Source organism: Phalacrocorax carbo, chromosome 20 (assembly GCF_963921805.1).
Source record: "Phalacrocorax carbo chromosome 20, bPhaCar2.1, whole genome shotgun sequence".
Taxonomy (NCBI): Eukaryota; Metazoa; Chordata; class Aves; order Suliformes; family Phalacrocoracidae; genus Phalacrocorax; species Phalacrocorax carbo.
Genome location: NC_087532.1, coordinates 6,227,623 through 6,252,483, shown reverse-complemented (window position 1 = coordinate 6,252,483; position 24,861 = coordinate 6,227,623). Strand labels below are relative to the sequence as shown.

Below are 24,861 nucleotides of genomic sequence, written 5' to 3'. Positions count from 1 at the left end.
GCTTTTCTGGATGTGGTAAGTTGGCTTCAAGGGGCTTGATTTCAGCAACAGGAGCAATCCTGTGCACGTTGGGAACCGGTGCTGTGGCCTCACCCCCACTGCATTACTTACACACACAACACGTAACATGTCAGTGCCACGCCGGCCAGCGCTACGCTTACGTGCAACACCAACACAGTGATGAGTAAAGGATCCAAAGGTGCGAATGTCAAAATTTTTTATTTACAAGAGTCTCCAAAAAAATCAAGGAACACTGAAAATAGTGAGGGTAGGAGACAACTTACAAAAGTAACACGTGTACGTTACATCAGGAATTGTGCTACATCACTCTGAGAACCAACAATCTAAGGTCTGCACATGACGCGGTGAAACGGCAGTGTCCTCCATCCTTGGGGCGCTCACACCTCTTCTCCCCTTGGCCTTTGAACCATCCTCCCCTCCCATTTGTTCTCTTCTGCTTCCCCCTGCAAACCTTTCCGCTCATCTGCTTGTTGCTCTGCCTCTGGTCCTGGCCATCTCCCTCCCGCCTCCTCCAGCAGCTGCCCAAAGGAGGAGCGGAGGGGAGAAAGACAAACAGACAAAGAGCTACAGCCTCAGGCTGGAGACAGGCCTTGAAAGACTTTTAGCTCTGGGACCCTGGGTTCTAAGGCAGGGCACAGCAGTTAGCAGAGGCCTGTGAACTATGGCTTGCATGCTGTCTGGGGTGAGGAGTGATTTTTGGAAGAAATAACCAAGAGACTGTGGGTTTGTCCTGCCTGGCTGCAAATCAATCAGCACAGCTTCCTCGGTGGACAGCGTGGGAGGATTTATACATGTCACAGGGTTAAATAAAAAGCCTTTTACAACCTTCCAGGAAGGCAGGCTGCTCTGGTAAGAAAATTCAGTGCAGGATAAGCTAAGAGAATTAGATGCCATGACATAAAGCAACATTCCAGTTTGGTCCAGCAGAGAAAAAGCCAGGGCTCTCTGGAGACCACTGCATCTAGGCTACTGTATCAGTGGTCCCAGTAACTCTGTAAGCATGCCACATGTCCTTCTTGGAGTATTTCCCAGGCTGGCTTTGCTCTGGCATAGTTTCAGATCCAGCAGGGATTGAGAAAGACAGCTCAGCTCAGCCTCTGATCCCCTTTCAGCATCTGCAGCCTTTGAAACTGCCGAGGTCGGTGGCCAAACCTGACGCCCCATCTGCCTGTACAGACCCCGCGTGAACCCAGCACCTCAGGAGGCACCATGACATAAGGAAACAGCCAGAGCGATGAGACCTGGGTCTATTCCTTCCTCTGACACTGATCTTTGCAAATTACGTCAGCTCTGTTCCTCCTCGCTCCAAAGCTGATTTTGACAGGGCTGTTGTGACTCTCTCCCTGAGTGTCCGCAGCCGTGGGGAACCTTAAACTCACTGAGCAGCTCCACTGAAGGCGAGGAGCATCGCCACCAGCTCTGTGCATACACCACAGTGCTTCAACACGGGGGAGCCGCGCCCCTGTGCACCGGCCCTGGGCTGGCAGGGAGAGAGGTCGAGGTCAGGGCAGGACCCACCCCGCTGTGTAGGAGATTGCATCGTTTCAGAATGACCCCCATCCTAAACCGTGAACGTCAACTTTTCAGAATGCAGCCCTCAAAACAGGATTTGCTAAAGGAGCGGGCAGTTAACAGAAATCTTCCATTGCAGCGTGCTGTAACTGAGAACTCGTGTACATTTCCATTTAATTGCAGCAAGATTGTTTTGAAATGGAACATCAGAGCATTCTCTTCCAAGGCAGGCTGGTCTGCTGCGCTCCACTGTTTAAAAACAACAAAACTGACAGCCTTGTATGAGACATTTTAGCTCCCTAGCTTCCTCTGCCTGAGAAATTCTCCCTGAGACAGCCACTTTCAGTCCAGACTCAGTGAGGACCTTAGGCACGAGCAGCTACCATGAAGAAGGCTGAACCTTGCTCAGCAAGACAACAGGGCCCAAGAGATGGTCTGGGAAACAGAGGAGTCATCAGAGAAAGAAGATAGGCAGAGATGTGGGAGGAATTAATTTAGGGCGAGCATCTGCTCCCGGAACAGCGCCAGACAGGTGAGGCCTTGTTTTTTATTGCTACGAGCATCTGCCTCAGAGCACCGATTCCCAGCAGGGCTGTCAGCCCCACCTTCGCATTTGCTCAGATAAACCCATCCGTTTTCTTACCTCTATAATTTTATGAATATTTTCTAATCCCAAGGAGGACGCTGCCTACCTGGAGATGGATGTACACATCTGCTACTGATTTATTGTCTCCACAGACGCTTGGGAAGATCGGGGTGTTGTAAGCATTTTGTGGACGGCTGGGCCCCACCTCTAAGCCTCTTTCACTTTGCAGCACATGGAGGAAGCACCGGCCACCCTGATCACAGAACTGCGCAGAGTGAAATAGTGATGGGGCAAATGCCAGGTTAGATCTTAAGACAAGTACCATCACTATGTTTAATCACTTTTTCAGCTTACCACCATCCAGTGGGTCCTTGCAGTGAAAAGCACCACCTAGGATCGCCTCCTGGCTCTTCTGCCATCCTGCTATAGTCTGGAGTAAGTTGTTCCTCCTCTCGTTGCCTCAGTTTCCTTGCTGGAGGGGCCCAATTTCCTCAATATGCCTTTGTGAATCATTTGCTACAGCTCTGCACTTACCTCAGCCTCTCATTTTCCTTTCTGAACTGCTCCAGCCATTGCTCTCCCAGTACCACCCAGACAAACAACGGCAAGGTAACGCCCTGCTCCTGCTAGTGCCAGCCAGCCCTTCTGCACTGAGGAGCCTGGGCTGGCCAGAGAGGAAAAGGGAAAATGATAGCTTGTCCCTTCCCCTGCCTGCTCCGGAAAACAGGACAGATCCTGTCAGGTGCCAAGAGCTCTGTTATTTTTGTCTGCAGATCAGACACTGCCAGATCAGACCCAAGAGACATAAAAGGTTTTCCACTACTTTGAAATTAATCTTTGCCTTCCAAGAGTGGCTGAATAAATGGTCCCAGCATGGTGTGTCCAGAATCGCTCTGGAGGTGGGGGGCTTATTTAGCCTTTTTATAGCGAGCACAAACGTAGGACACCAGGGGCTTAAATAAGCTTTAAACTTTGCAGGATTCAAAGCACATCTATGCCTTATCTTAAAGGCCTTTCAAGGTCTCTTCATGCTCACAGGAGGAAGAACTTCCTCTAAGGGTGCACTCAGCACCTTATTCTCTTGTCTGGTGACCTGGAAATATCCATCAGCTTTAATCACCCCAAGGAGTTTGAAGCATGAGCTAAATTCAGGTCAAGCTGCCAGCCAGAGCATCCTTGGCAGCAGTCCCAGGGTTACCTTGCTCTCCCCCGCAGCACCCACAGAGCCACAATGGGTCTCACAGGGCTGGGTATCACCAGCAGACTGTCCTCTATGCCCGCTGCACCACTAGTAATTATGTTTGGAGAAGAGACATAGGGAAAAGCATGGCTTACAGGTCAACTTTGGGGCTGAACCGTGCACAGCAGCCATCAAAGCAGCACAACTTAAGGATAGTAAAAAAACCTTTCCAGAACCATTAATTCATGGGCACAGGGTTCATTATGAAGAAACTAATGCAGGTCAGAGGTAGGTGCCAAGGAACATTTAACATTTTTGTAGAAAGTAACTCAGCTGCACCACGGGATGGTGAGGAAGAAACCAGGTCTGTTCTGCCCATGCTCTCACCACCTGCACTGCCTGCAGCAGGATTGCTCTGGATTTCCCCTGGCATCAATGACAGTCCTGTCCTAGCACTCCTCTCTCCAGCTGACACCTTGAGGAACCTACTTCAGGAACAAGCATTTGGTCCAGTTTCACAGGGGTGACATGATGTGAAGGTGTAAGGGATCGGAGCGGGGATACGCTGAGCCAAACAGAAGCAGCTGCTGGTTTGCCTCAGCAGCACAGTCCCCAGAACTTGGCTGGCAGAGGGGACGGGCTTCCTGGAACTTCCATCTTAAAAAGGGGGTGAATCCAGACAGAGAACACAAAGCCACCAGCAACGTGGTATCTCCAAACAAAAAGGGTCAGGCTGCTTTCTGGCCAACCCCCTCTACTGGCATCCCTGTAAAAAACATTTAATGCATCTCCCAGTGGGCCCAACCCCTCCCCTTCTGCAGGGGGCCAGATGTGCTCTGTATCAATGCACACACTTAGCTATTTCAATTTTTAAAATATGATGGAATCAGTGATGCTTAAAATGTACTTGTTAATGGCACCAGTTTGTGATTTCATTTTACTTCAATATAAACCATCTGAGCAGGCAGCAGCCACAGGCTAAAGCTCTGCTGCCCTCATGTCTCCACAATGGAGGGTGTCTCTAAGCTGCCACAGGGGATGCACCACTGTTTATTTGTGCATGCCACCAGGCATGGGCTCTGCCTGGCCCCAGAAGTTAGCTTGTTCTCAGGCTAAGAGCTGACTGCCATAACCAAAAGGCTCTGCAGGGACCTCGAGGCTGTCTGTTTTCTCTCCACCATGAAGCGCAGAGGCAGTGACTGGTGAGGTCACACGCTGAGCAGGAGGTGGGACTGGGCAGCGATACTGCCTTGGCCTCACTGCTGTGACGAGCGAGAGGAGGGCAGGCCACTGAGAGCACCGACTGCATTCCTGGTGGCTGTTCACAGATGCAAGAGATCCCAGCAGAAGGTGCCCATGCACCCTGACATCCCCTGCAAATGATGAAAGCAGGTCCCTGCATGTGGGGCCACCCAGCATCTCTGGATCCCACAATGACACCTGTAAGAGCTCCTGTGCAGCGAGTTCGCTGCTGGTCTACCTTGGGCACAGGGCATGGCAAAGGGGTGCAGACTTATTTCCCAGGCCTGTCCAACAGCTCACTGCTGTTTTTGAAGGCTCCGGTAGTGAGGCACAGGCTTGGCATGGGGGTAGGACATCACCTCAAGCGCCATCGTTGCAGTGCTGACCCTGGCCAAGGGGAGAGGAGGGACGGGGCAGAGATTTTGAAAGGGACCAGATAGCCTTCCAAACTTCTCCCCTTTTAGCTTTGTGGTTCCAGAAAGCTCTATCAATGTAAAAGAAAAAAAAAAAAGAAAATAAAATGAAAAGCTGAAACAAAACTGAGAGGAGGAGACCTCCTCCCCTCCTACTCATGGGCTGAGGTATTCCCTGGGCAGCCCTCACTGTCCATCATCCATCCATCACTACCAAAATAAATACAAGTTTAGAGCAAAACCCATTAAAAAATAAAGTGCATCTGGAGTTGAAAAACTTCTGGAAAAAGGGGATTTTTTCCCTCTTCTTTCTTCTTACAAAAAATATCCTTTAAAAAAAAGAAAAAAGAAAGGAGCAAGAGGACAGAGCATGTGGCTCTTGGCATAGGGTCTACAGGGCTGTCCCATTAGGCAGAGGGATCTTAAATCCGCTCTTCAGCAGGGCGAGGCAGATGCATAGACCCAGCAGGCCAGCAAGAAGCACCCCCGCCACAGCCTTGAGGCACGAAGTCCTGCTGCGGATGAAGGTGCCAGGGCCCATGATGCTCAGCAGGGCCGTGCTCACAGTTAACGTGTACAGGATGGAGACTCCTGTGTTGAGGGCCACAATCTTCCCAAACTTGGCAAAGGGGGCAATGATGCAGAAGAACAGCGGGACGGTGGCAATCACTGTGGTGACGGCGCTTGAGACAATCGCCACACCCACGTGACGGACTGCTTCAATCGTCCTCCACTGGCGGCACGCTGTGGGGTCCTGGCAGAAGGGACAGCAGTGTTAAGGGGAGTGGGGACAGGCACATGGGGCGGCACTATATGTTTTAGCCTTTGAGAGGCTGGCTTAGCTCATGGGGTCCTGGCCCAGGACAAAGATGCTGCGCGAGACTGGACAGCTGATACAGTCTCTGAGCACACTGTGCAAACAGCCGTGAGGTTAAAACCCTTCAGAGGCAAAATCTGCTGGATTTTGTGCCTCTTTCAGCCACATCAGAGTAACTGCTGGGCCTACACAACAGAGGCACTGCATGCAGACACTATGCCTGGGATCAGAGATCCCCAAGCTTTTGTGGTCTCCTTCCCAAGGACAGAGACGATGTTAACAAGGCTGGAGAAGACCTAGATATCCAGCAAGCACAGCAAAGCAATTTGCAGAGGTTACAGAACAAGCATGGGGCCATTCCAGCACAACATGGTCTTCACTGGGGCATGAAAGGGGGTTGCTTTGGACAAAGCTGTGGCCAGTAAGAAAGGGACAACCATGTGGGTTGGACCCTCAGCTGGGTTTACTGTAGTCAGGTACACAAGCTCATATTGGCCTCTGACCAGTCAGCTGGACAAGCAGCAAGCACCCCAGGCATGCTGCGAGGGTGGCAAGATCCATCCCCCCTTGCCCATCATGCCTTAGGTCCTGCATCACAGCTGAATGGCGCAGAGGGCGTGAGGAGAATGGATACAAGGCTATAGGAGGAAAAGAGCTCACCTCTGCCTGGTGTAGAGGCAGATTTTCCCCTGCCAGCAGGTAGCCCTCCACCAGGTGCACACAGTAATCGACAGAGGAGCCAACGAGGATGGAGAGGGAAATGGCCTCCACAGCTCCCATTTCCCAGCCAGACCAGTACATGATGGTCACCACCAAGCAGACCACCCCTGTGTGAAGAAGGTCATGTTAGGCAAACTCAAAGGACCCTGGGACTGCTGCCCAGGCCTACTGCTACAAGTCAATCACTAGGGAGTTTGGGATTGTACCCCTGCAGGTCTGCATGCTAGCCAGACTGACTCTTGTACACACTCTCTCCTGCACACAGAGGCAAACACTTCCCTCACCTTCCACCGGCCACAGGAGACCATTCAATCAGCTAATCAGACCTGCTGGGGACAGCGAAGCACCTAATTAAATATTAGGCAAACTGACAGACTGATGCCAGTCTAGACTAATGCCTGCTAAATGAACCCAAGCTCAGGCAAGCGTGCGTGTGTGCACACATGCACTACAGGAAAGAGGGCCCTTTGTTTTGCTCACTGGAGCTCCAGGCTGAGCGCACACGCAGGTTTTTCTTACAGGCAAGAGTGATGTTTGTTTGTGAGTCATGTGTGGGAGAGTAAGTGGTTTTAAAATGACAGATTTGATTTTAAAACTGAGAAGTTTAGCAACACACTTAGTCCACAATATCGTCAAATCACCAGCCAGGGAGAGGGAACTATTTACAAATTTGCTTCAAATACTAACAAACCGCTAAAATATTCAGCTTTTAAAATCTCCCACTGCTTGGAAACAGCAGCCGTGATGCAGATCCTTGGGAAGTAGTGCAATTGTTATTCAAAGCATGTGGGACTTAATCACATTATTATACATAACAGGCAGGGATGGCATTTGCGTAGCTAAAACCCTTATTTAAACAAATATAAGGGATTGTGTAGATAAAACACACTGGGAATTAGACACACAAATCTACTTTCCCAATGAGGTTCCAGTGCATTTGTTGAGTGTTTCTCCCGGTCACTTAGGTATATCGGAACTGGCTCCTGGAAAGCCAAAAGGGTTTACACAGAGTAAGAGCAATTCAGTTCAAATCACCAGAGACTCAGCAGTGCCACAACCCACCAGTTTCAGACACAAGGGAGAGCTTGACATATTGGAATTGGTGTTTTACCTAAAATGCTGAGCAACACTGGCAGGAGGAGGAGGATGTGAGTGGTAAACACCGCCACTGCAGCCACACAAATGACCAGCGAGAGGACGAGACCGTACAGGGCACTCTGCACTCCTGGAAGAAAAGGATCAGCTAATTTGAATCCTGGAAGGTGACAGCTGGGATGAGAAAGGCACTGGGTCCCTGCTGGCAACAAGGCAAGCAGAGACTCACACTGGGGGAGATGGGAAGAGGCGGATAACAGTGGGAAGCGGGCGATCAGCTTCTTGCCTTGCACATCAGCAGGACAGAGTCCCTTCCCTTTATTTCTCTGGGCTCTGCCTAGGATTTTGACAGTATATGCTGCTTGGGCCAGAAACAGGCTTTAGGAGTTCACACAGCAATGGTAAGGGACTGAAGATATAATATGTGCCCATCGGACGGGACAGAATGCACTGTGAAGATGTATCAGAGAGCGTGGGCTCCTTGGGGAGACAACCATGGCAGTCACTTGCCTATAATCTCCATGAAGATCTGCTTCCAGTGCTCACAGGTCTGGAAACCGTGCCGGAGAGCAGAGCCTTCCGGGAAGAGCTGGAGTTGCTGCTGCAGGAATGTCTCCCATTTCAGGTAGTCAGCATATGTCTGGAAGGAAGATTTCCCTTTGTAGGTTGTCTGTAAGAAGATGAACATGTTATTCTTGTGTCCCGCTCCTTGGGGCAGGGTATGCATGGCAAGGGAAGAGGTAGAACAAGCCAGCTGGAGTTGCAGCACCAGGCAGGTCTGGCAGCGGCAGATGGGTAAATCTGCCACCAGCTCTTTGCCTGAGCTCTCACAGTAAGAGCAAATGGCGGCATAAGCAGCCACTTCTAGCAACCTGTGAGTAGAGACATCTGTCTACAGCAAGGCACAAACACTAGCAAATACTAAATTATGGCTGCAAATGCAAGTGGCCAGTGCTGAAAGAGCAGAGCTAAAACACCCAGAAATCACAAGAAGAGACTGTCACAAGGATCGATGGCAACGCCATGTGCTCACCGATTCAAACGCCATGGAGATCCACTGCACCTTCCCATCCTTCACCCCCACTGCCCCATGAGAGAGCTGTCCGGGCAGCAGGTTTGGCTCAGGGATGTTCTTGCACTCAGGGTGCAACATCTGCAGAAAGGAGGAGATGCTGTAACCTGGAGAAAGAAAGAGCAAGGAATGGAGAACAGAACAGGGAAAGGAAGCACATTGGAGCAAGGGGGAAAAAAAAAACAACCGTGACAAAGTTGCAGGCCCTATTTGTCAGCAGCTGCTTCCCCTTGCAACTCTGACTTGCCAAAGCCCTTGAGGTCTCGGCACCAAGCCCTCAGCTGCTGCTAGCTTGAAAGGGCACTCTGTGCCCTCAGCACTGGACAGGACACTACCACTGCTGCTTGTCCCCAGCTGTCAGGAAGCAGTACAAACAGCGAGTGCTGAGGAGCTGTCTGCCTGGCCTGGGATTTTCTCCAGGCATGAGATTGGCTTTTAGCCTGAAGCCAACATACGCTTCCTAGACTCAGCTCCACAACCTTGCAACCTCTGAAGTTGAAAGAGACAGTCACTGGTTAGTTATGTGAAGCCACAGGGGCAGCAAGTAGCCTCATCACAACAAGATCTGGTGTGATTTGCTGGTTATTCAGGAGCTACTAAGAAGATATTTACTTGTCCTAAAGATTGTAAGTGCAACAAGAAACATTCTTGACTGGAAGGAACGGATGCAATTCTGTTCTTATCTTCACTGGATTAAATCCTGAAGAATATGCCCAGTGTCTCTGGAGTTAGAGAAACCATTTCTCTTTCCCATCTCCCAGAAAGCATGACCAGGGGCACGTTCTAAAAGGGTGAAGCTGCCTTGGGAAGAAAAGGAGGCAGCAAGAAGGAGCCACTCTTTCTGGCTTGCCGTTGAGGACCCCAGCTGAAATAAACACTGCTGCAAGCAGAGCTGCAGAACAGGAGTCTAATGTTCCTGTCCCACTCACCATGTATTTCTCGTCCCCCAAATGGCTGGCACAACACAGGGAAGCACAAGGTAAATGGTCCATGGACATGGGAGCTGTGACTTAAGCCAGGTGGAAACAGGCAGAGCTGCGCTGCAGCCAGGTCAGGAGAGCTGACTGCTTGAGAAACACCTCTCCTCCCTGCACTGCCTGCATTCATCATTGAAGCAGGGAAAGGACCGGGAGGTACTAGTCATCAAGCTGGGATCTGAAAGTTTAGAAGCCCTCAGCAGCCACACTCCTCAGACTGCAGGGTGAGGAGGAGTCTCTACCCAGGATCTCCCCGAGAACCCTGTGGCTGGTGTCAGTCCTACTTACCAGAGGGCAGGCACTGAGCCCCTCCTGGCTTCACCAGCTCAGTGTTGCTGGCAATGGCTTTGCAGAGGCGGCACAGGTTGCCAATCTCTTTGAAGAGGTCAAAGCTGTCATCATAGATAACGCTGCCCTTTCACAAGGAGACACAACAATACGAGCACCACACGTGAGGCATACACAGAGCAACTGGCACAAGGCGGCAGAAGCTGAGTCCTCTCCTGGCTACACAGCCTGGGACTAGCTTATGCAGACCACAGATTATACAGTGGAAAAACCCACCAGATATCTTTGTCTTACCAGATAACCCAGAAAGAAACTACATGCGCATCCTCTGCCCCACCCCCAAAAAAACCCAACAACAACAACAAAAAACCCAGAAAGAGTCAGAAAAAAAAAAGAAAGAGTCCGGCAGTATGACACAAGCACCGATAAAAGAATAGCCACCATGCCATGCCCAAAACCATTAGGGTCTGCCTAAAGAGCAGCCCTGAATTCCCAGTAGTGCCCAGCATGAAACTCCAGTTTTCTGCCTGCTCCACCGCCTGCATCTTGCACTGCCCCCCTCCAGAAGAAACAGGCAAAGGCTGGTCGTGCACAGCAGCCCCAGATCAGAAGGCAGAAAGAACAGCAGAAAGCTGAAGTGCCTCTGCCAAGTGGCCAGAGCTAAGCATAGCTTTTCTGGGGGAAGGCTGTGAATGTGTCAAGGTATCAGATCTGGGGGATAAGCTGTTCCTGGAAAAGTCACATTTAGTAATGTTTCCCCAGAGTAACTGATTTGTATTTTTTCATGTTAATATTTCATAACAAGATAAACCATTATAGAAAAATATCAGTTCCCTGGATCTTGAATTTGTAGTGAGATTCTCATACTGAGCTTAAGACGGGTTTGCTTCTAAAATCCTCAGGAAAGCCAGATTTAGACTCAAAATTAGAAAGCTAGATATTGCACTCAGAAAGGGATTTTCTGAAAAGTCTGAAGTGATTTCAGTAAGGGCTCTGATCTCCATTATTTGTGAATTTGCTAAAACAGAAGTGTACTTTTGGCTCATCACAATGCTACCGTCTCTGCTATTCCATCCATCTAGATTGCTGGGCCACGCGTGGGCTGCAGGGATTAACTAAACACCACCCAGGGAGACCATCCTTCACTCATCAGCCCAAAGCATGCCAGAATGTGTGTACCATGTCTCCGATGACGTGGTTGTCCGGGCGTCTTGTGCGATTAACCCCTCTGATGCCAAACACTACAAACACCATGGCTCCCGTGTCTACCAGTGGCCGCACCGCTGGCTTCCCACAGCCCGTGTTCATGCAAGGATTAAATCCCGAAGTGGCTGACAGCTTTGCTTTGGGTGCTGCTGTCAAATACAGAAGAAAGGTTCATTACACCAGAAGGTGGCAAAAAAAGGTCTCACTCTCTGGCCCACACAGCCAGACACGGCTGAATAGGTCCTCATCAGCTTACCTTTCTCACTAGGAACATAAAGGATGCCTTTGGTGGGTCCATCTGGGCTAGAGCTGAGAAGACAGCCAGGAGGTGCTACACACACTCGGCCATGGTAAGGAGGCTTGTGCGACTGGGCAAAATACAGTTTCCTGTGCAGCAAAGAAAGTTTGTTATGGGGGACCAGAGGTAGTGAAGATGATGTGTCCGAAGTATTACATGGAAAGAGATGTTCTCAGGGAGAGAAGGAAAGGAAAAGGTGAGCAACTCCAGATCTGGATCCCTACCCATTGCATATTCTGTGCTGCCTGTTCAGCCCAAGAGTTCAGGTGGGTAAGGGCAAGACCAAGATCAGCAATGTCTTTCTGCCACCCAAAGAAGCCTCCAGTCACAGTCCTGTACCTGTCAAGCCTTTGGCACATTAATGATGCTATGGGCCTGCAAAATAACCTTGCAAAGATGGGGCATATTTGCAGCAAAGTGAGTCCTAGGGCCATGGATGTCACAAATGGAGGGCAGGACTGGCAGTGGACATTAGGCATCCCATATCAGCCACTCGGCTGTGCTGGTTTTGCTGCCTGGCCCTGAGTGGGGGTTTTAGAAGGTTACCGTGTTCGCTGCTGCTCCTTGGCGGCCACGTAGAAACTGAAGTCGAACTTCCAGCCTCTCTTGGTGTCACAGGACAAGGTGGTCATCATCCACTTCCTGGGGCTCGTCTGCTTAAGCAGCCCTACTGTGGACACACAAGCTGTCAGCTTCCTGGTGAAGTTACCGAAAGGCACTCTATACACCTAAGCAATGGATTAATGAAAACAGACACTTAACTCCACAGGGTTGCAGCCTGTTGCACATTAGCATCACACACTCCCCTCCTCCCTGAGCACTGGCACAGCCACACAGAATGAGCACTGCAGGCACAAACCCAGCCAGCCCCCAGCCTGCCTCCTTCCCGTGCTTGGCCAGTGTACGATGGGGCCCCTCACCACCCCCAACTTCTGTGGCCTAGGCTGAACGGTGGCTGCTCTGTCCAGGGTGAGGGGCATCTGAAAGCAAGTCCTCCTGGAGGTGTGCATCCCCAATATGGCCTGTGCAGTGTGTTGCCTGCTTGCCTGGGTCTGTGGATGGACAGAGGAGGCTGTAGGAATCCAGCTGTCTCAGTAGCAGTTTCCAATAGAATGAGCTCAGCTGATGCTGCCAGGCCTCAGCTGATCTCCACAGACACCCACACTTCTGCTCCCGTTGCCCACAGTCACATCGCGACAGCAACTGATAAGTATTTGTGGCACTGCAATATCTCCAGTGATGCCAGGCACAATGCCCTCCGTGATAGCTACCCTACTGCAATGCCCTGCAAATTTCACCCTGAGCTACCTAGGACCCCATGGAGAAACTGGAGGAGGCTCTTGTGCTCACCTGCTGAGTGCTGCACTCTTGATAGAGGGGTCCAACATCCCTGGACTGACTCACCTGGAATGAAGGCACCTCCCCGTCTCCTGGTGACACCATCTGCCAGGGGGCAGGGACACTGGCATTGAGTGAGAATCTGTAGATGGCTGGCCTTCCCTTGCTTCTGGACTTGGAGATATACACAGTCCCCTGGAGATCTGAAGAAAAACAGAGGTCATGAGGGCTAGTGGTACTTCTCAATCAGCAAATCCTACAGTCATGGGCTGCAGCAAAGGAGGGTTCTTCTGCTCTGCTGTCTCCTCTGGGGCAGCAGGCACAGCCTCTGCCTTCTAGAAGGCCAGCACACCTTTCAAAGGTCTTCACAAATATATCCTGAGCTGCAGTAATTCCTGATGGCTTATTGATTCATGTCAACTCAGGACCTGGCCCAGTAACTCTTTTATCCTCAAAATCCCCTGCAAAGCAGGCTGAATTTACTCTCCTCACGGCCCAACAACAAGGATGTGACACAGGACTGGGACACAAAAGCTCTGAGCTCCTTGCACTGTACTGAGGCCAGGCAGACCAGAGGGTTTTGTCACTAGACTGTACTGTCACCTGGGTTATAAACCATGTCCCCGAGAACAGTAGGTATTCAGGGGAAAGGGGATAGAAATGATGCCCCTTACATCCAGCACCAAGCTAGGGCTCAGTGGGGCAGTGTCTGAAAAGAATTATTCCCTATCAGCTATTCAGAGATCATATGATTTAGTTTTCACCTGAAAGAATCCTTGGGCCCTGGACCCAAATGTGGTCAGAGTCATCATGCCCCACTTACCTTGCTGCCCTGTATCACTTATGCTCCCTTTGCTTCCCCATGTTGACCCTGAGCCCCTCTTCTTCTTTTCCAAGGAGGTTCGGATGTTGTTCTGCAAACTGTGGGGCTTTTCCTGAAACAAACCTGTCCCACAAGGTTAGTCAGGGAGGAAAGAGTGAATGGCATCACAAGAGACCCACCAGCCCTGTGCACACCACAGACTCTGCTATTGAACATGAAATCCTAAGCAGGGAACAGAGCCACAGACCCTCAGCCGGTCACTGGCACGTGACCAGGACTTATGAGTAAAAGTAGTCAGTTTTCATGATTATAAAGGAGTTGTTCCAGCAGAAGCACTTGGGCAGTTTCCACCTAAAGCAGGAAACACTTTTCAAAATACTCCACTCCTACAAGCAACTCAACCATCCCACTCCCAATGCGTGCCTCCCTTTGATGGGGTCCATCCAATGTCCAATGAGATATTTGAACAATGCAGGCATCTACCTCACGTTTCAGCTCCTCCAGCTCAGGGCTTAGGCCGGGCTGCACCCACTGTGGTCTGGGGACCAGCACTCTCACCTGAGCAGGTAATGCAGGAGATGCCTTCAGCACTCAGGTTGTATTTCAGGTCTAGCAGCACCTGGATGTTAGTGTCTGGCCGGAACAAGACTGGAGCACGGCTAGCTGGATGGAGGCGGCTAGCAAAGAATATGGACAGGAGCAAAACGAGGAGAAAGAGCCCTGCAAGGAGAAGCCCAGGTAAGTGTGTGGGACCCTACGTGTATCTTGCACTTAAGGCATACTCAGACAGCAGGCGTGTGGCAGAAAGATGGTATTTTCAACAGGAAAGAGGAACAGACCCTAAAGCACACTGGCAGCTGGGCTTTCTTCTAATGAGCCCCATGCCTGGATAACCCCATCAGGACTTGCCATTTCAGATCAGTGTGAAAGGAGAGGGATGAAAACATCTCAGAGTTCCTCATGGAGTTCCTTTAGGGACTGACGGTTCTGAGGACACTCTTCCACTGACTTAGAAGGCATCTATTATGTCCCTTTTCTCAATCTTTTGTCACTAATAATCAAGGCTTGGGGACCGATGGAGATGCTGTCAAACCCTCTAAAATCCATGCCGATGGAATACCCCCCCGGTTCCTTACCCACAATCACCCATCTGCTCTTCACGGCAGACCACAGCACCCAGTGTTCCAGTAGCTCCTGCAGATGAGTTATCAAGTGCCCCCGGTTGCTCTTCTCTGCAGGGAGCTGCAGATTTTCTGGCATCACAGATACCAAGGGGACATCCCCCATTTCCAGGGAGACTAGAAAGAGAGAGAAATCAAAGGCAGTTTCAGTGGTCAGTATCATGACTGTCTCATAGCTTTCTGCTCTCCTTTACAAAATCTGCAAGGCGCTGTACAACTCAAGCTAAGGAGACAGAGTAAGATCCAGGCAGAGGCAGCCACTTGCCCAGGATGTCATAGGAAGCATCCTTCTCAAGTCATCACCATGTCACAGCTACACTTCTAAATCCATAGTTCAGTCCAAAGCCTATGCTTCAGGCTATTCTTCCTCTGCCAGATCCCACTAACATTGCCCATATGTTCACAGGGACATTGCACGCTTCTTGGGCCAAGCAAAATTTGTCCCTATCCCACTACTTATGTCTTGCAGCTAATTACACAGAGCCGACCTCTTCCTGACTGCAGCCTGACTCCTATCTGATCTCTTTACTCCGGTTCAGGGATGCTTAGGGAACTGCCCTCTTCCTTGTAGGTAAGAAGTGGGCACTTGCTGTAGTGGGGTCAAAATGTGCCTGGCATGCTGTACAGCTGACCCACAAATCATGCTCGGTCACCACCTGGAACAAGCTGCTTTGCTTCTTCACAAGTTACGCGGGGGCCCCTGGAGGAAAACGTCCTGCTGTTTACTCTGCTCAAGGGAAGCAGGGGAGTTATTTCCATACATTACCATTGCATGTGGCTCTGGCATATTAAGAAGACAGCTCTTGCAGCACAGTGCCTAAGCTTAGCTGTCTGCCTATCAAAGGCAGCTCAAAGCCTATTCTGCAAGGAGGGGGTCTGCACGCTGTGGTGGGATTGATGGGCACTCAGCCATTAATCCGTTTGCCTCCAATTCCAGTGTGCTGCTAGGCCTGAAGGCTACTCACTGCCCAGACCACTCCTGTTGTGGGTTTTAAAAGAAAGAGATCCCAGCAAGTTTTAAAAGCCAAGTACAACAGAGCAGGACCCCATAAGAAGCCTTATCTTCGATCAGGGCTAGAAGGATTATCTCCTGCTAACAAGAGATAGGGAATTTCTGGGCTCTTTTTCTAGATCGCTTGTATGGTCTCAGGCAAGTCACTGCCCTCTTCTCACTGTGATGGAGGACATGCTATGAGGAGGTGATGCTGGAGAATAACAAAGTGTGCCCTTGCCTGCTTCCCAAATGCCCTGCCCTGAATGGCAGGGAAGAGGGGAAAACCCTTTACTCAAAGGTGAGCTGTCCTGGTGCTATGGATTAGATGTTTCATGGCTATATCCACGTCACCATCAGTGATTCCAGCCAGAAAGTACAATCCACATTAGACCCAAGAAGATTAGCAAAGTAGTTAGAAAGCACTTATCGACACCCACTGAAGATCTCAAAGCAACTTACAACCAATTAGTGAGTTCAGACTCCTACAACCTCCTGTGACAGCACCATCTCCAGCTTAAAAGTAGGGAAACTGAGGCATGGACCAATGGCAGGACAGGAAGAACTGCAGGATGAGCAGGGCAGTGTGGTCCCTGTGAAGGCACAGGCACATACCAGGTTCCTCCTCCACACTGAGCAGTGGGATGTCATCATCAAGATAGGGAAGCGTCTCTCTGCCTGCTCTGGAGGTGGCCTCCGAGGCAATGAAGAGATCTTCAGCCAGGTGCAAGGCACTCTTTTTGGTGCACTTCCGACTACAGCTGGATTGGAGCAGGGAAGGAGACAAAGGCATGAGTTTTAAGCCACATACCTTGCAAAGAGTTACCAGTGGGCTCCTTCAGCAACAAGAACAGCAACAGTCTGCTCCAATTACTTGGAAACACAACAGGCAGTGCCATGAACAATTTCCACTGCTAAGTGCTGAGAGGTCAGGGGCTGAGCTGCTATGGCAAAGCAGTAGCAGGCTGGGCTGGATACACAGAGCAGGGCAGAGCCATGAACACAGGGCACTGAGTGATGGAAGTTTCAGCAGTTCGTCTCCTTGCTAATGAATTAAATCAGGCCAGGTCACCGGCACTGCTAAAGAGCAAGGGAAGGGGAAATGTGCTGACTTTCAAATACAAATCTGCATGCACTGCTTGTGCTCAACAGGCAGGAGCAAGGTTGATCTGTCTGCCTTTGCAGGGCCTGTGTCTCCACAGCTTGAGGATTTAGCTGTGCCATAAGTGCTCTGAGGACACAAGTGGCTCCAATGCTCCATGGGATTCAACAAAGCGGTATGACTGGCATTGCAGAGTCTGGCTCCTGGGAGGCATCTGGTGTACACCAGGGGGAACAAGACTGGGACCTGGCCCTTCCATTTTGCTCCAGTCTGGAATGGGTGAAGTTAAATTTCCCTTCTGTCAGAGACTAACAGGGAATGGTGAAGCCAGGCTCCCTGAGGGCGATGAGGATAACAGAGGAAAGAGGATAACCAAGGGATTTGGACACTGCCTTGGCCACGAGTTCCACAACAACTTCCCACCCACACAAGGAGGCTCCAGGGCTCACCTGGTTTGGCAGGAGCTCTCTAGTGGGGACACATAAAGGGTCCATATTCCAAGAGCAGCTGGCATGGTGAAGAGCACAGCTACCCAGCAGCAGGACACAATCAGCGACATAAAGAGTCCGAAGTCATGCACAGCTGGGATCTACATGAAGAAAGAGAACATGAAGTTGGGATCAACTGGGGCAGGAGACCTGGAGAGACATCAGGACAGAAAAAGGTATCTGAAGGAACGTGAGAATAGCACATGCTGACCTCAGTCACGGTAGTCAGCAAACCTGGTAGGTACAGAGCGGAACTGAACAGTGGCACAGGAAATATTGTCTTGGATGCTGATACAGGGAGAGTGTCCGCTGCCTTAGTGCCGGTAAGGGACAACCCTCTAGGGCAAGAGAGTCCAGCATGCCCCTGTGCTGGAGCAGAGGGTAGAAAGATGGTGCTGGCAGCTTCCCTCTCTATTAGAGCCTCTGGCAGAAACAGAAAGCCCCAAATCCCAAAGCTGCAGTGTACCTGAGAGAAGATGTTGGCAGCGTATGCTGCAGCCGTAGTCAGGGAAGTGAAGAAGGTGGCCTTCCCTGCTGTCTGGATAGTATGGATCATGCGCAGTCGCAGGTCCTTCAGGTGGGTGGCTTGGCGGTAGGTGTTGATGAAAACAAAGACATCATCAACCCCTGGGAAAAGAGGTGGGAGATTTTGATACTTTGCTCACAGTAGGGACACATGCTAAAAATCTAATTTCCCCTCAACACCTGACCTGCAAATATTTCACTTACAGGTAATGGAAGGAAAAGGCTTGAAAATTCAATCCACGTTTGCCACCATCACCTTTCTCTCTCCTGCAGGCAGGAGTTACAGCAAGGCAGCACAGGTAGGTTTTGAGTAAGGACATACTTACCAATCCCCACAATGACAAAGGCAGCCACACCATTGAGTATACCCAGGTACTGGATCCCAAATACGACGTGGTACAGGAACAGAGCCACCAGGCAGCTTAGCCCAATACTGGCAATGCCAAAGAATGACAGGAACACTATAGGAGGAAAGGAACATGGAGAAAATAGTACTGCTGGCTGCCCCCTGGGACAACAGACACCTCCCACCTGCCCTGTCGGAATACTGGTTCCCAGGAGCGTGTTGGTGACAGAGCATAGCTCATGGCTGCAAGAGCTTGCAGACTCCTTCCCATGAGGCCCATCCATGAAATTATATCAGCTTTACACCAGCATTAGTAAGATGGGAATTTGCATCTTATTCCTGTTCTCCTGTGAGCCTTCCCCCCATCCTGCCCACAAACATCTGCTCTGGAGAATCAGACTTGCATGACCTTCCACATGCTGCTGTACCACAAAGTCAGGCTGGTGTCAGGGCATCAGAGCCTCTCCTGGGGCTTGCATGGACGCAGGGTGTCACAGCATATTTGGATTTGTGTGAGAGCAGGGCGGCCGTGGCTGCAGCCTACCTGAGCAAGACGTAAGGATGTAGACCAAGACAGCTATGCAGCTACTGCTGATAAAGGCCAGCAACATGTCATTGTTGAAAGTCCTCCTCACTTCATAGTCAAACAAATCCGTCCCTCCGTACAGCACCTGGACTTTACTAGGGTGGGAAGATATGAAGGAAGAAGAGTAGGCAGAGTTGAGTGTAAAAGGAGCAGAGCCAGAGGATTTAACAAAGCAGGGAATTTAACAAAGCACAACGTCTCCCCTAGAGCCAAAGGAAGACACTCCTCTAAAACTTGGCAGTTCTCTGAGGAAACAGCTCAGAGTGGTGGGAGCAGATTGAACAAGGTTGCTGCTGGAGGTGAAGTTCACCCAAGAAGGGAGAAACATAAAAGAGCAGGTCTAATATTTTTAGGATTCTTCCAGTGCATGGTGGGTCTTTGGCTCTAATAGACTTCTTGCTGTCAGCAAGCAGCTCCTGAAGCCTCCAAAGCCTATTCCATCTGGAATCCTAATCATTGCTTATTATATTAAGCACAAAGGTAATAACCAGCAGATGCAGGCAGAGTGAGAGCTTATCAGAAACCATATGATTTACCAGCTTCTGCTTCTGGAAGCAGGCTCTGAGCGGAAGTAATCCAAGATAATTTAACCAGGAGTATAATAACACTGCACCATAGGAGGCTATCAGGAATCTGAGCTTCAGAACCGAGCCTTGGCCCCAATTCCCTTTTGGCTTCCCTGAACTGCAACCCACTCTGCCAGCCCATCGCTGAGAACCCTGTGGCTGCCTGCTTTTAGGGCTGACAAGGGCTGGCTGCCTTTTGCTCTGCTTTTGAAGATCGGTATCCCTTCGTTCTGGGAGCTACTGAGATTCAGAGCAGTAGGGAGCTGGAGACCGAGAAGGCACACTGACACTGGGACTCACTGCCTTCCCTCAGCTGTCTGGATACTGGGCTACTCTTTTAGCTCTCACAAGCACTGAGAAAAGCTCTATTCAACCAAAGTCATACAGACCTGGTGGTGAAAAAAGCCTGCATTTTCTGAAACTCATCCTGCCCTGAAACTCTCCTCCCCATCTCTCTGTACAAAGAGCACACACTTCTGGAAGGAATTACACTGGCATGAGCAAAAGCAGAATTGGATCCACAGGTTCATGCTTTGAGTAAGGACCATTTCACCCCTGCATCAGACCAGCTGGGGCCAAATTCAGACCACGAGGGCAGAGAAGCAGCTCTGCTGGAGCCAGTGGAATTGGACTTGTGAGATTGAAGCAAACAGATCCAATGCCAGATAGGAGCTGCACGGAAAGGCAGGTACTGGATTCAATCTTTGGCTCCCTTTCATTGTCTCTGTTGATGTCTCTGGCGTGTTGCTGCTGTAGGAAGTGACATTAAAGGGGAGCATATGAGTGGTTTTGTGCCATATGCTCCCCACCCTCATTCACAGCACTGTGCCTGAGCCCCACTTCAAAGGAGATGCTTCTCCTTCGTCTGGAGTGTTATGCTGTGGCCACTGTTTGAGACTGAACAGCAGTGTGAGCTGGCATGCCAAGCCTTCTGTGCCTTCCAGGTGAGATTGAATGCTGCTGGGCTATCAGAGCAGAGCAGGCATGTCTGCCCTGTGTAAACCTTAAGACAGATCTTATACACCCTGAAGGGCCTATTCCATCCACTGCAACAGAAAGCACCATCCTCTCCAACCTCTGCCTTTCCCTGCTATTGCCCACTCCCAGCAAGGCACCTGCCCTGTCTGCACAGGCCCTCACCTTGTGGATTGCTTGGCCAGCATGGCCACGTAGGTGATGACAAAGTTCTGGAACTTGCGGCGCTGCTCCTCCCAGCGGTCCTCCACCGAGTAGTAGTTCGGCAGTGGTGCCCCAAAGAGGATTTCACTCCGCAGCAGGGAGCTTTTCATGTTCTCAGCAGACAAGCCCTCATCCACATACCAGTAGAATTCGGGGTGGGTCATGGCCAGCTCCAGGGACCCTGTAGGAGAAAGCAGCGCCACTTTTGTTAGGTGATGTTTAGTTGACCTGGGGTCAGCACAGGGTCTAGTCTGACAAAGGGAAACTGGAAGTGATCCTGTCTTTCAGAGTGATGCTGATTGCTGCTGCCTTACAGAAAGCAAGGAGCTCTGGGAAAAGCTGGATTGCAAAGACTCACATTCCACTTCTGCTTTGTGACTCTGCTTGCCATGTTGCCTACATGCAGCCCTCCATCAGGGATGCATCTTCCACCTGTGATCTGAACCACAGCTTCCCCAGGCAGCAACGCACACAACATGCCCATCAATACTCCTGCTGCTAGATCCACTGCGTTCCCGTACACAGGGCCAATATTTGCTCCATCACACTGGGAAGCCCAAGAACTAAACAATGCCCATGAAAGATAAGGAGTCCTGGCTCTGCTGAGACCTGGTACCTCTGCCATCTGATGGTGGGAAGGATGCAGAGATGGAGGCACTCAGCTTGTTCTGAGTAAGAGACACTGCCTATCTACCCCCAAAATCCAAGTTCCCTTGAGTTCACACCAGAAAGACCCAGAAACCATGCTCTTTCCTGTTTTGGTAGCAGAACTGTTACTCACATGGGAGCAGATGGAGTTAATTCTCTGCTTGCTCCCTGTATGGCTCCTGGACAGCTATCATCTGCAGCCTGCGCTCAGAGACAGATGGAGGCTTCATCCCACAGCCATATCACACCCACAGACTCCTCATGATTCACCTCTTTTTCACCATCCAGAGCCTCTGCTCTACTAGAGGGGCATAGTACAGGGTACAGAGCTGGGATGAGGAGGCAGGGCCTTCCTCCTCCTCTCCTTATAGAAGCATTTCCAGCTGGTGACTCACAAGCTGCCTTTCAAGCTCCAGAGCAGCCCACAGACCTCTTTCATCTGCTCCACAGTGCAAAGAAGCTCATCCCTATTGTCTGTCCAACACCTGACATTCCTCTAGTTAACCACGGTCTTTCACAGGGGACAAGGGTCAGTGGAAGGCAACTGCACAATGTAGGACCCCCCCCTCATTTGTCCCCCTCACTAGCCTGTTGGCACCTGTGTGACCCATGGCTGGGGTTGCAGGGGCTTTGCTGAAAGCATAGAAGAGTGGCCCTAGTGCAGAAAAGACGGTTCCTCAAGGCACAACATGGCAGCATCTTCCTCTCTGCACAAGGCAGTCACCCCTCCTAGCTGCACGCCAGTGACTGCCTGAAAGTGCAGGAGATGCATGCCTTAAACATGCCAGCCCTTGCCCACGGCCCTCAGCTCACCTTGGATGTCAGCAAGGTCTTGTCCCATGCCATCATAGTAAATCTTCCCTCCTCTCTCAGTGGGGAAGAAGTAGGTCATGAGGGAGCTGGGAGGGGAGCAGTAGGAATAGGAGCCCAGGGGCAGGTCCTTCAAGACCTCATGGGGCTTCCAGCAGAACTCCCGGAAGCGAGGGTGGTCCATGATCTTGCGTTCAACCTCATGGATGGTAACTAGGCGCTCAGTGGTGAAAATGTTGTTTTCAGAGTCCCCTCGAGCCAGAAAAATGAGCTCAATGCGCCAGTGGGCATGTGTCTGTGTGTTGGCACTGATGTAAGTGCTGGAGTAGTCCCAGCGTGGGGCACCTCTCCCAGCTCGGGAAGTCCGGTTTCCTGGGTTCAGGTGGGCATGGGGCTTAGGAGAGCTTGTCCTGCCCTCCAGGGTGCTGCGCTTCACCCGTGCGCTGACCCCGAGATGGGAAGCATTGAGGTGAAGCTGCTGGAGCTGCTCAAAGATGAGTCTCCGCAGGGTTTCAGAGGTGAAGTCAGCCAGGTCCCGGCGGTTCCTCCCCCATGACCCAAACTGGGACTTGAGGGCCAAGGCGAGGGCATCAAAGCGCTGAGAGGACTCGTGGTTGCGGATCTCAAAAGCATTGTAGGAGATGTCAATATCCAGGGCTGGGTAGTGGAGGAACATGACAACAGCAAGCACAGCAGGGATGGCACAGCCCAGGAAAAGGATTAAACCAGCGCAGTACGGGTTGGTAAATACCCAACCAACAATGTTCCAGAAGCCAGACACGGGCAGTGTGACACGCAGGGGCCTGACTCTGCATGGGCTTCTCCCACACAACAGAGCACCCTCCCACCTCTTCCGTGAGCTGAAGGCTACCTCTTCATCCTCCTCATCTAGCCAGGCGTCCTGTAACAAGGGGTCATCCTCTGTGTCCATGTCCAGTGCCTGCGCAAAGGGGTAGAGAAAGCAGTCAAAGCCCAGCACTGGGTGTCACCAGGCAGAGCCATGAATCCACAGCAGTTGCCAAAGGGTCTCAGCAGCAGAGCCACAGAGGGAGGCACACTCCAGCTCCCTCAGCAGCAAAGCATTACTCCTTTCAAACCCTACAGCTATGCTACAGCCACTGAAAGTACAGGTTCTCCATGAGGTATCCCACACCCTGCCTGGCAGAGGGACCCGAGAGAGAAGAAGTTCAAACTACAGTCCCAGAGCTCAGTGCTCTGGCAGAGGAAGGCTCTGCAAGGCTCCAGGAACCCCAGGCATGGATATGGCAGGGGATTCACAGTACACTGCTCAGGCTACAGCAGCAGGAACATTTCATTAGCTAACCTGGTTCTCATGCCCACGAACAGTTCATGGCACCAGATGAAACAATGCAAGGGACCCTATCTTCCTCTCCTTAAAACCAACAACAGATTTTCCCTCAGCAATTTATAGCTGTACTCCTTGTTCCCACAAAGTGTGCACACGCAGAACCAGAAGCACGTGCACCTATGCCTGCAGACACACACATATGCATGTACTTGCACATACCGACCCTGCCCAGAGAACTCACTGTAACCCTGCTCTAGCCCCTGAAGGGTTATTCACCACCAGCTTCGGGAGGGAAAGGGCTGAACAGCCCTGCTTTCCTTCCACCCCTACAGGATATTTTTTATGGAGTGAGTTTTCCTGGTTCCTATGGAAAAACCAGGAAGCAAAAGCAGTCACTGCTCCCATAGAATGAGAAGGAGGAAACTCTCCTGATCAGGAGAGTTTCACTGGGCAGGAAAGAAAGAAAAGGAGAGCCCCTGGGAGGTGCTCTCCTTTTCAGGGGGCTGTCAGCACACACAGGTTCTTTGATTTTCCCATGCGCCCCTCCTGGGTGTTGCATGGAAGCCAGGAAGCCACAGGTGGTGGTCCCTGAAGGCAAAACCCAGAAAGCCCAGACCTTAACAGTGTCACTCCCTTTTCCAGCTCCCAGCAGCAAAGCCTGCAGCCCCCCAACTGAAGGAATGAGCAGATTCAGTTACTTGCTTGACCCTGATAGTTGCAAGCAATTTACACACAGGCCAGAAGCAATTTTTGAGCTTTGCTCCTAACCAGCATTTCTATTTTAACAGGATTTCTATCAGCAGGAAGATGAATTGCCAGCACCCCTTAACTCTAGGTCCTCAGAAGACACGGGAGCCGCCTGAACTTGGACAGAGAAGAAAAGCAACGGGGCAGAAATGCTCCCTGGCAAAGAGGGATGTGCGAAGGAACAAGGGTCACAGCCATCTCCCTGGTTCTGGTCAGCCTGGGTGATGCCTGTGGCTTTGCTCACAGGGAGTTCATAGGAGGTACAGCAGCTCCCATGGGCCTCACTCTGGTCTGGATAGCATCTGTGCTGGCAGGCTGGGCAGAGCACTCCCAGCGCTGCAGAGCCTGTGGAGAACAGGGAACCTCTGAGCTCCAGCCTCCCTGTTCCTGCCCACACCAAGCGAAAAACAAACGTTGATCAGCAGCTTTAATCTGCAACTGATACTGTCTCAAAACATCCCACCCTTCCTGTGAGCGTGAGAGCGGGGACTCTCCCACCCCCTTGCTGCGGTTAGGCTCATGCAGCTGGCTCACCCACCTCAGCCAGGCTGCAGAGAGCTGTGCAGGAGGGCACGTGGAAGCCTGTGCTGAATCCTCCTCCTGCTCTGCGATCTCACAGTCCAAGAACAGATGGGCACCACTGATGGCAGATGGCCAGTCCCTCTTCTGCCAGACCTCCACATCCTTAGGCGGCTAAGAAACAGGGTGAGGAGAGGGCGGCTCACAAAACTGTGCTGTGTTTTTTCCTCCCTCACACGTAGAGCTGTTAGACAGCGAGAACAAAGCAAAGGGAGG

At 51.1% G+C, this 24,861-nt stretch overlaps 1 protein-coding gene across 3 annotated transcripts in view; it reads right to left on the bottom strand.

Moving 5' to 3' along the window:
- Window positions 1-200: 200 nt before the first annotated feature.
- The window catches only part of DISP3 (dispatched RND transporter family member 3), a 45,214-nt gene continuing 20,553 nt past the window's right edge, over window positions 201-24,861 (bottom strand). For 2 of the 3 annotated variants that reach the window (XM_064470004.1, XM_064470006.1), the window contains exons 2-21: window positions 22,014-22,950; window positions 20,514-20,733; window positions 18,766-18,902; window positions 18,202-18,336; window positions 17,817-17,977; window positions 17,312-17,451; window positions 16,376-16,521; window positions 14,725-14,886; window positions 14,147-14,308; window positions 13,589-13,711; window positions 12,832-12,968; window positions 11,974-12,155; window positions 11,386-11,516; window positions 11,103-11,278; window positions 9,924-10,050; window positions 8,620-8,765; window positions 8,097-8,256; window positions 7,603-7,716; window positions 6,432-6,598; window positions 201-5,708 (exon numbers count right to left, since the gene is read on the bottom strand). In XM_064470004.1, coding sequence (XP_064326074.1) covers window positions 5,346-5,708; window positions 6,432-6,598; window positions 7,603-7,716; window positions 8,097-8,256; window positions 8,620-8,765; window positions 9,924-10,050; window positions 11,103-11,278; window positions 11,386-11,516; window positions 11,974-12,155; window positions 12,832-12,968; window positions 13,589-13,711; window positions 14,147-14,308; window positions 14,725-14,886; window positions 16,376-16,521; window positions 17,312-17,451; window positions 17,817-17,977; window positions 18,202-18,336; window positions 18,766-18,902; window positions 20,514-20,733; window positions 22,014-22,941 — 4,017 coding nt within the window. In that variant the 5' untranslated portion in view covers window positions 22,942-22,950 and the 3' untranslated portion in view covers window positions 201-5,345. The remainder of the gene's footprint in view (window positions 5,709-6,431; window positions 6,599-7,602; window positions 7,717-8,096; window positions 8,257-8,619; window positions 8,766-9,923; window positions 10,051-11,102; window positions 11,279-11,385; window positions 11,517-11,973; window positions 12,156-12,831; window positions 12,969-13,588; window positions 13,712-14,146; window positions 14,309-14,724; window positions 14,887-16,375; window positions 16,522-17,311; window positions 17,452-17,816; window positions 17,978-18,201; window positions 18,337-18,765; window positions 18,903-20,513; window positions 20,734-22,013; window positions 22,951-24,861) is intronic. The other variant, XM_064470005.1, reaches the window with a different exon arrangement.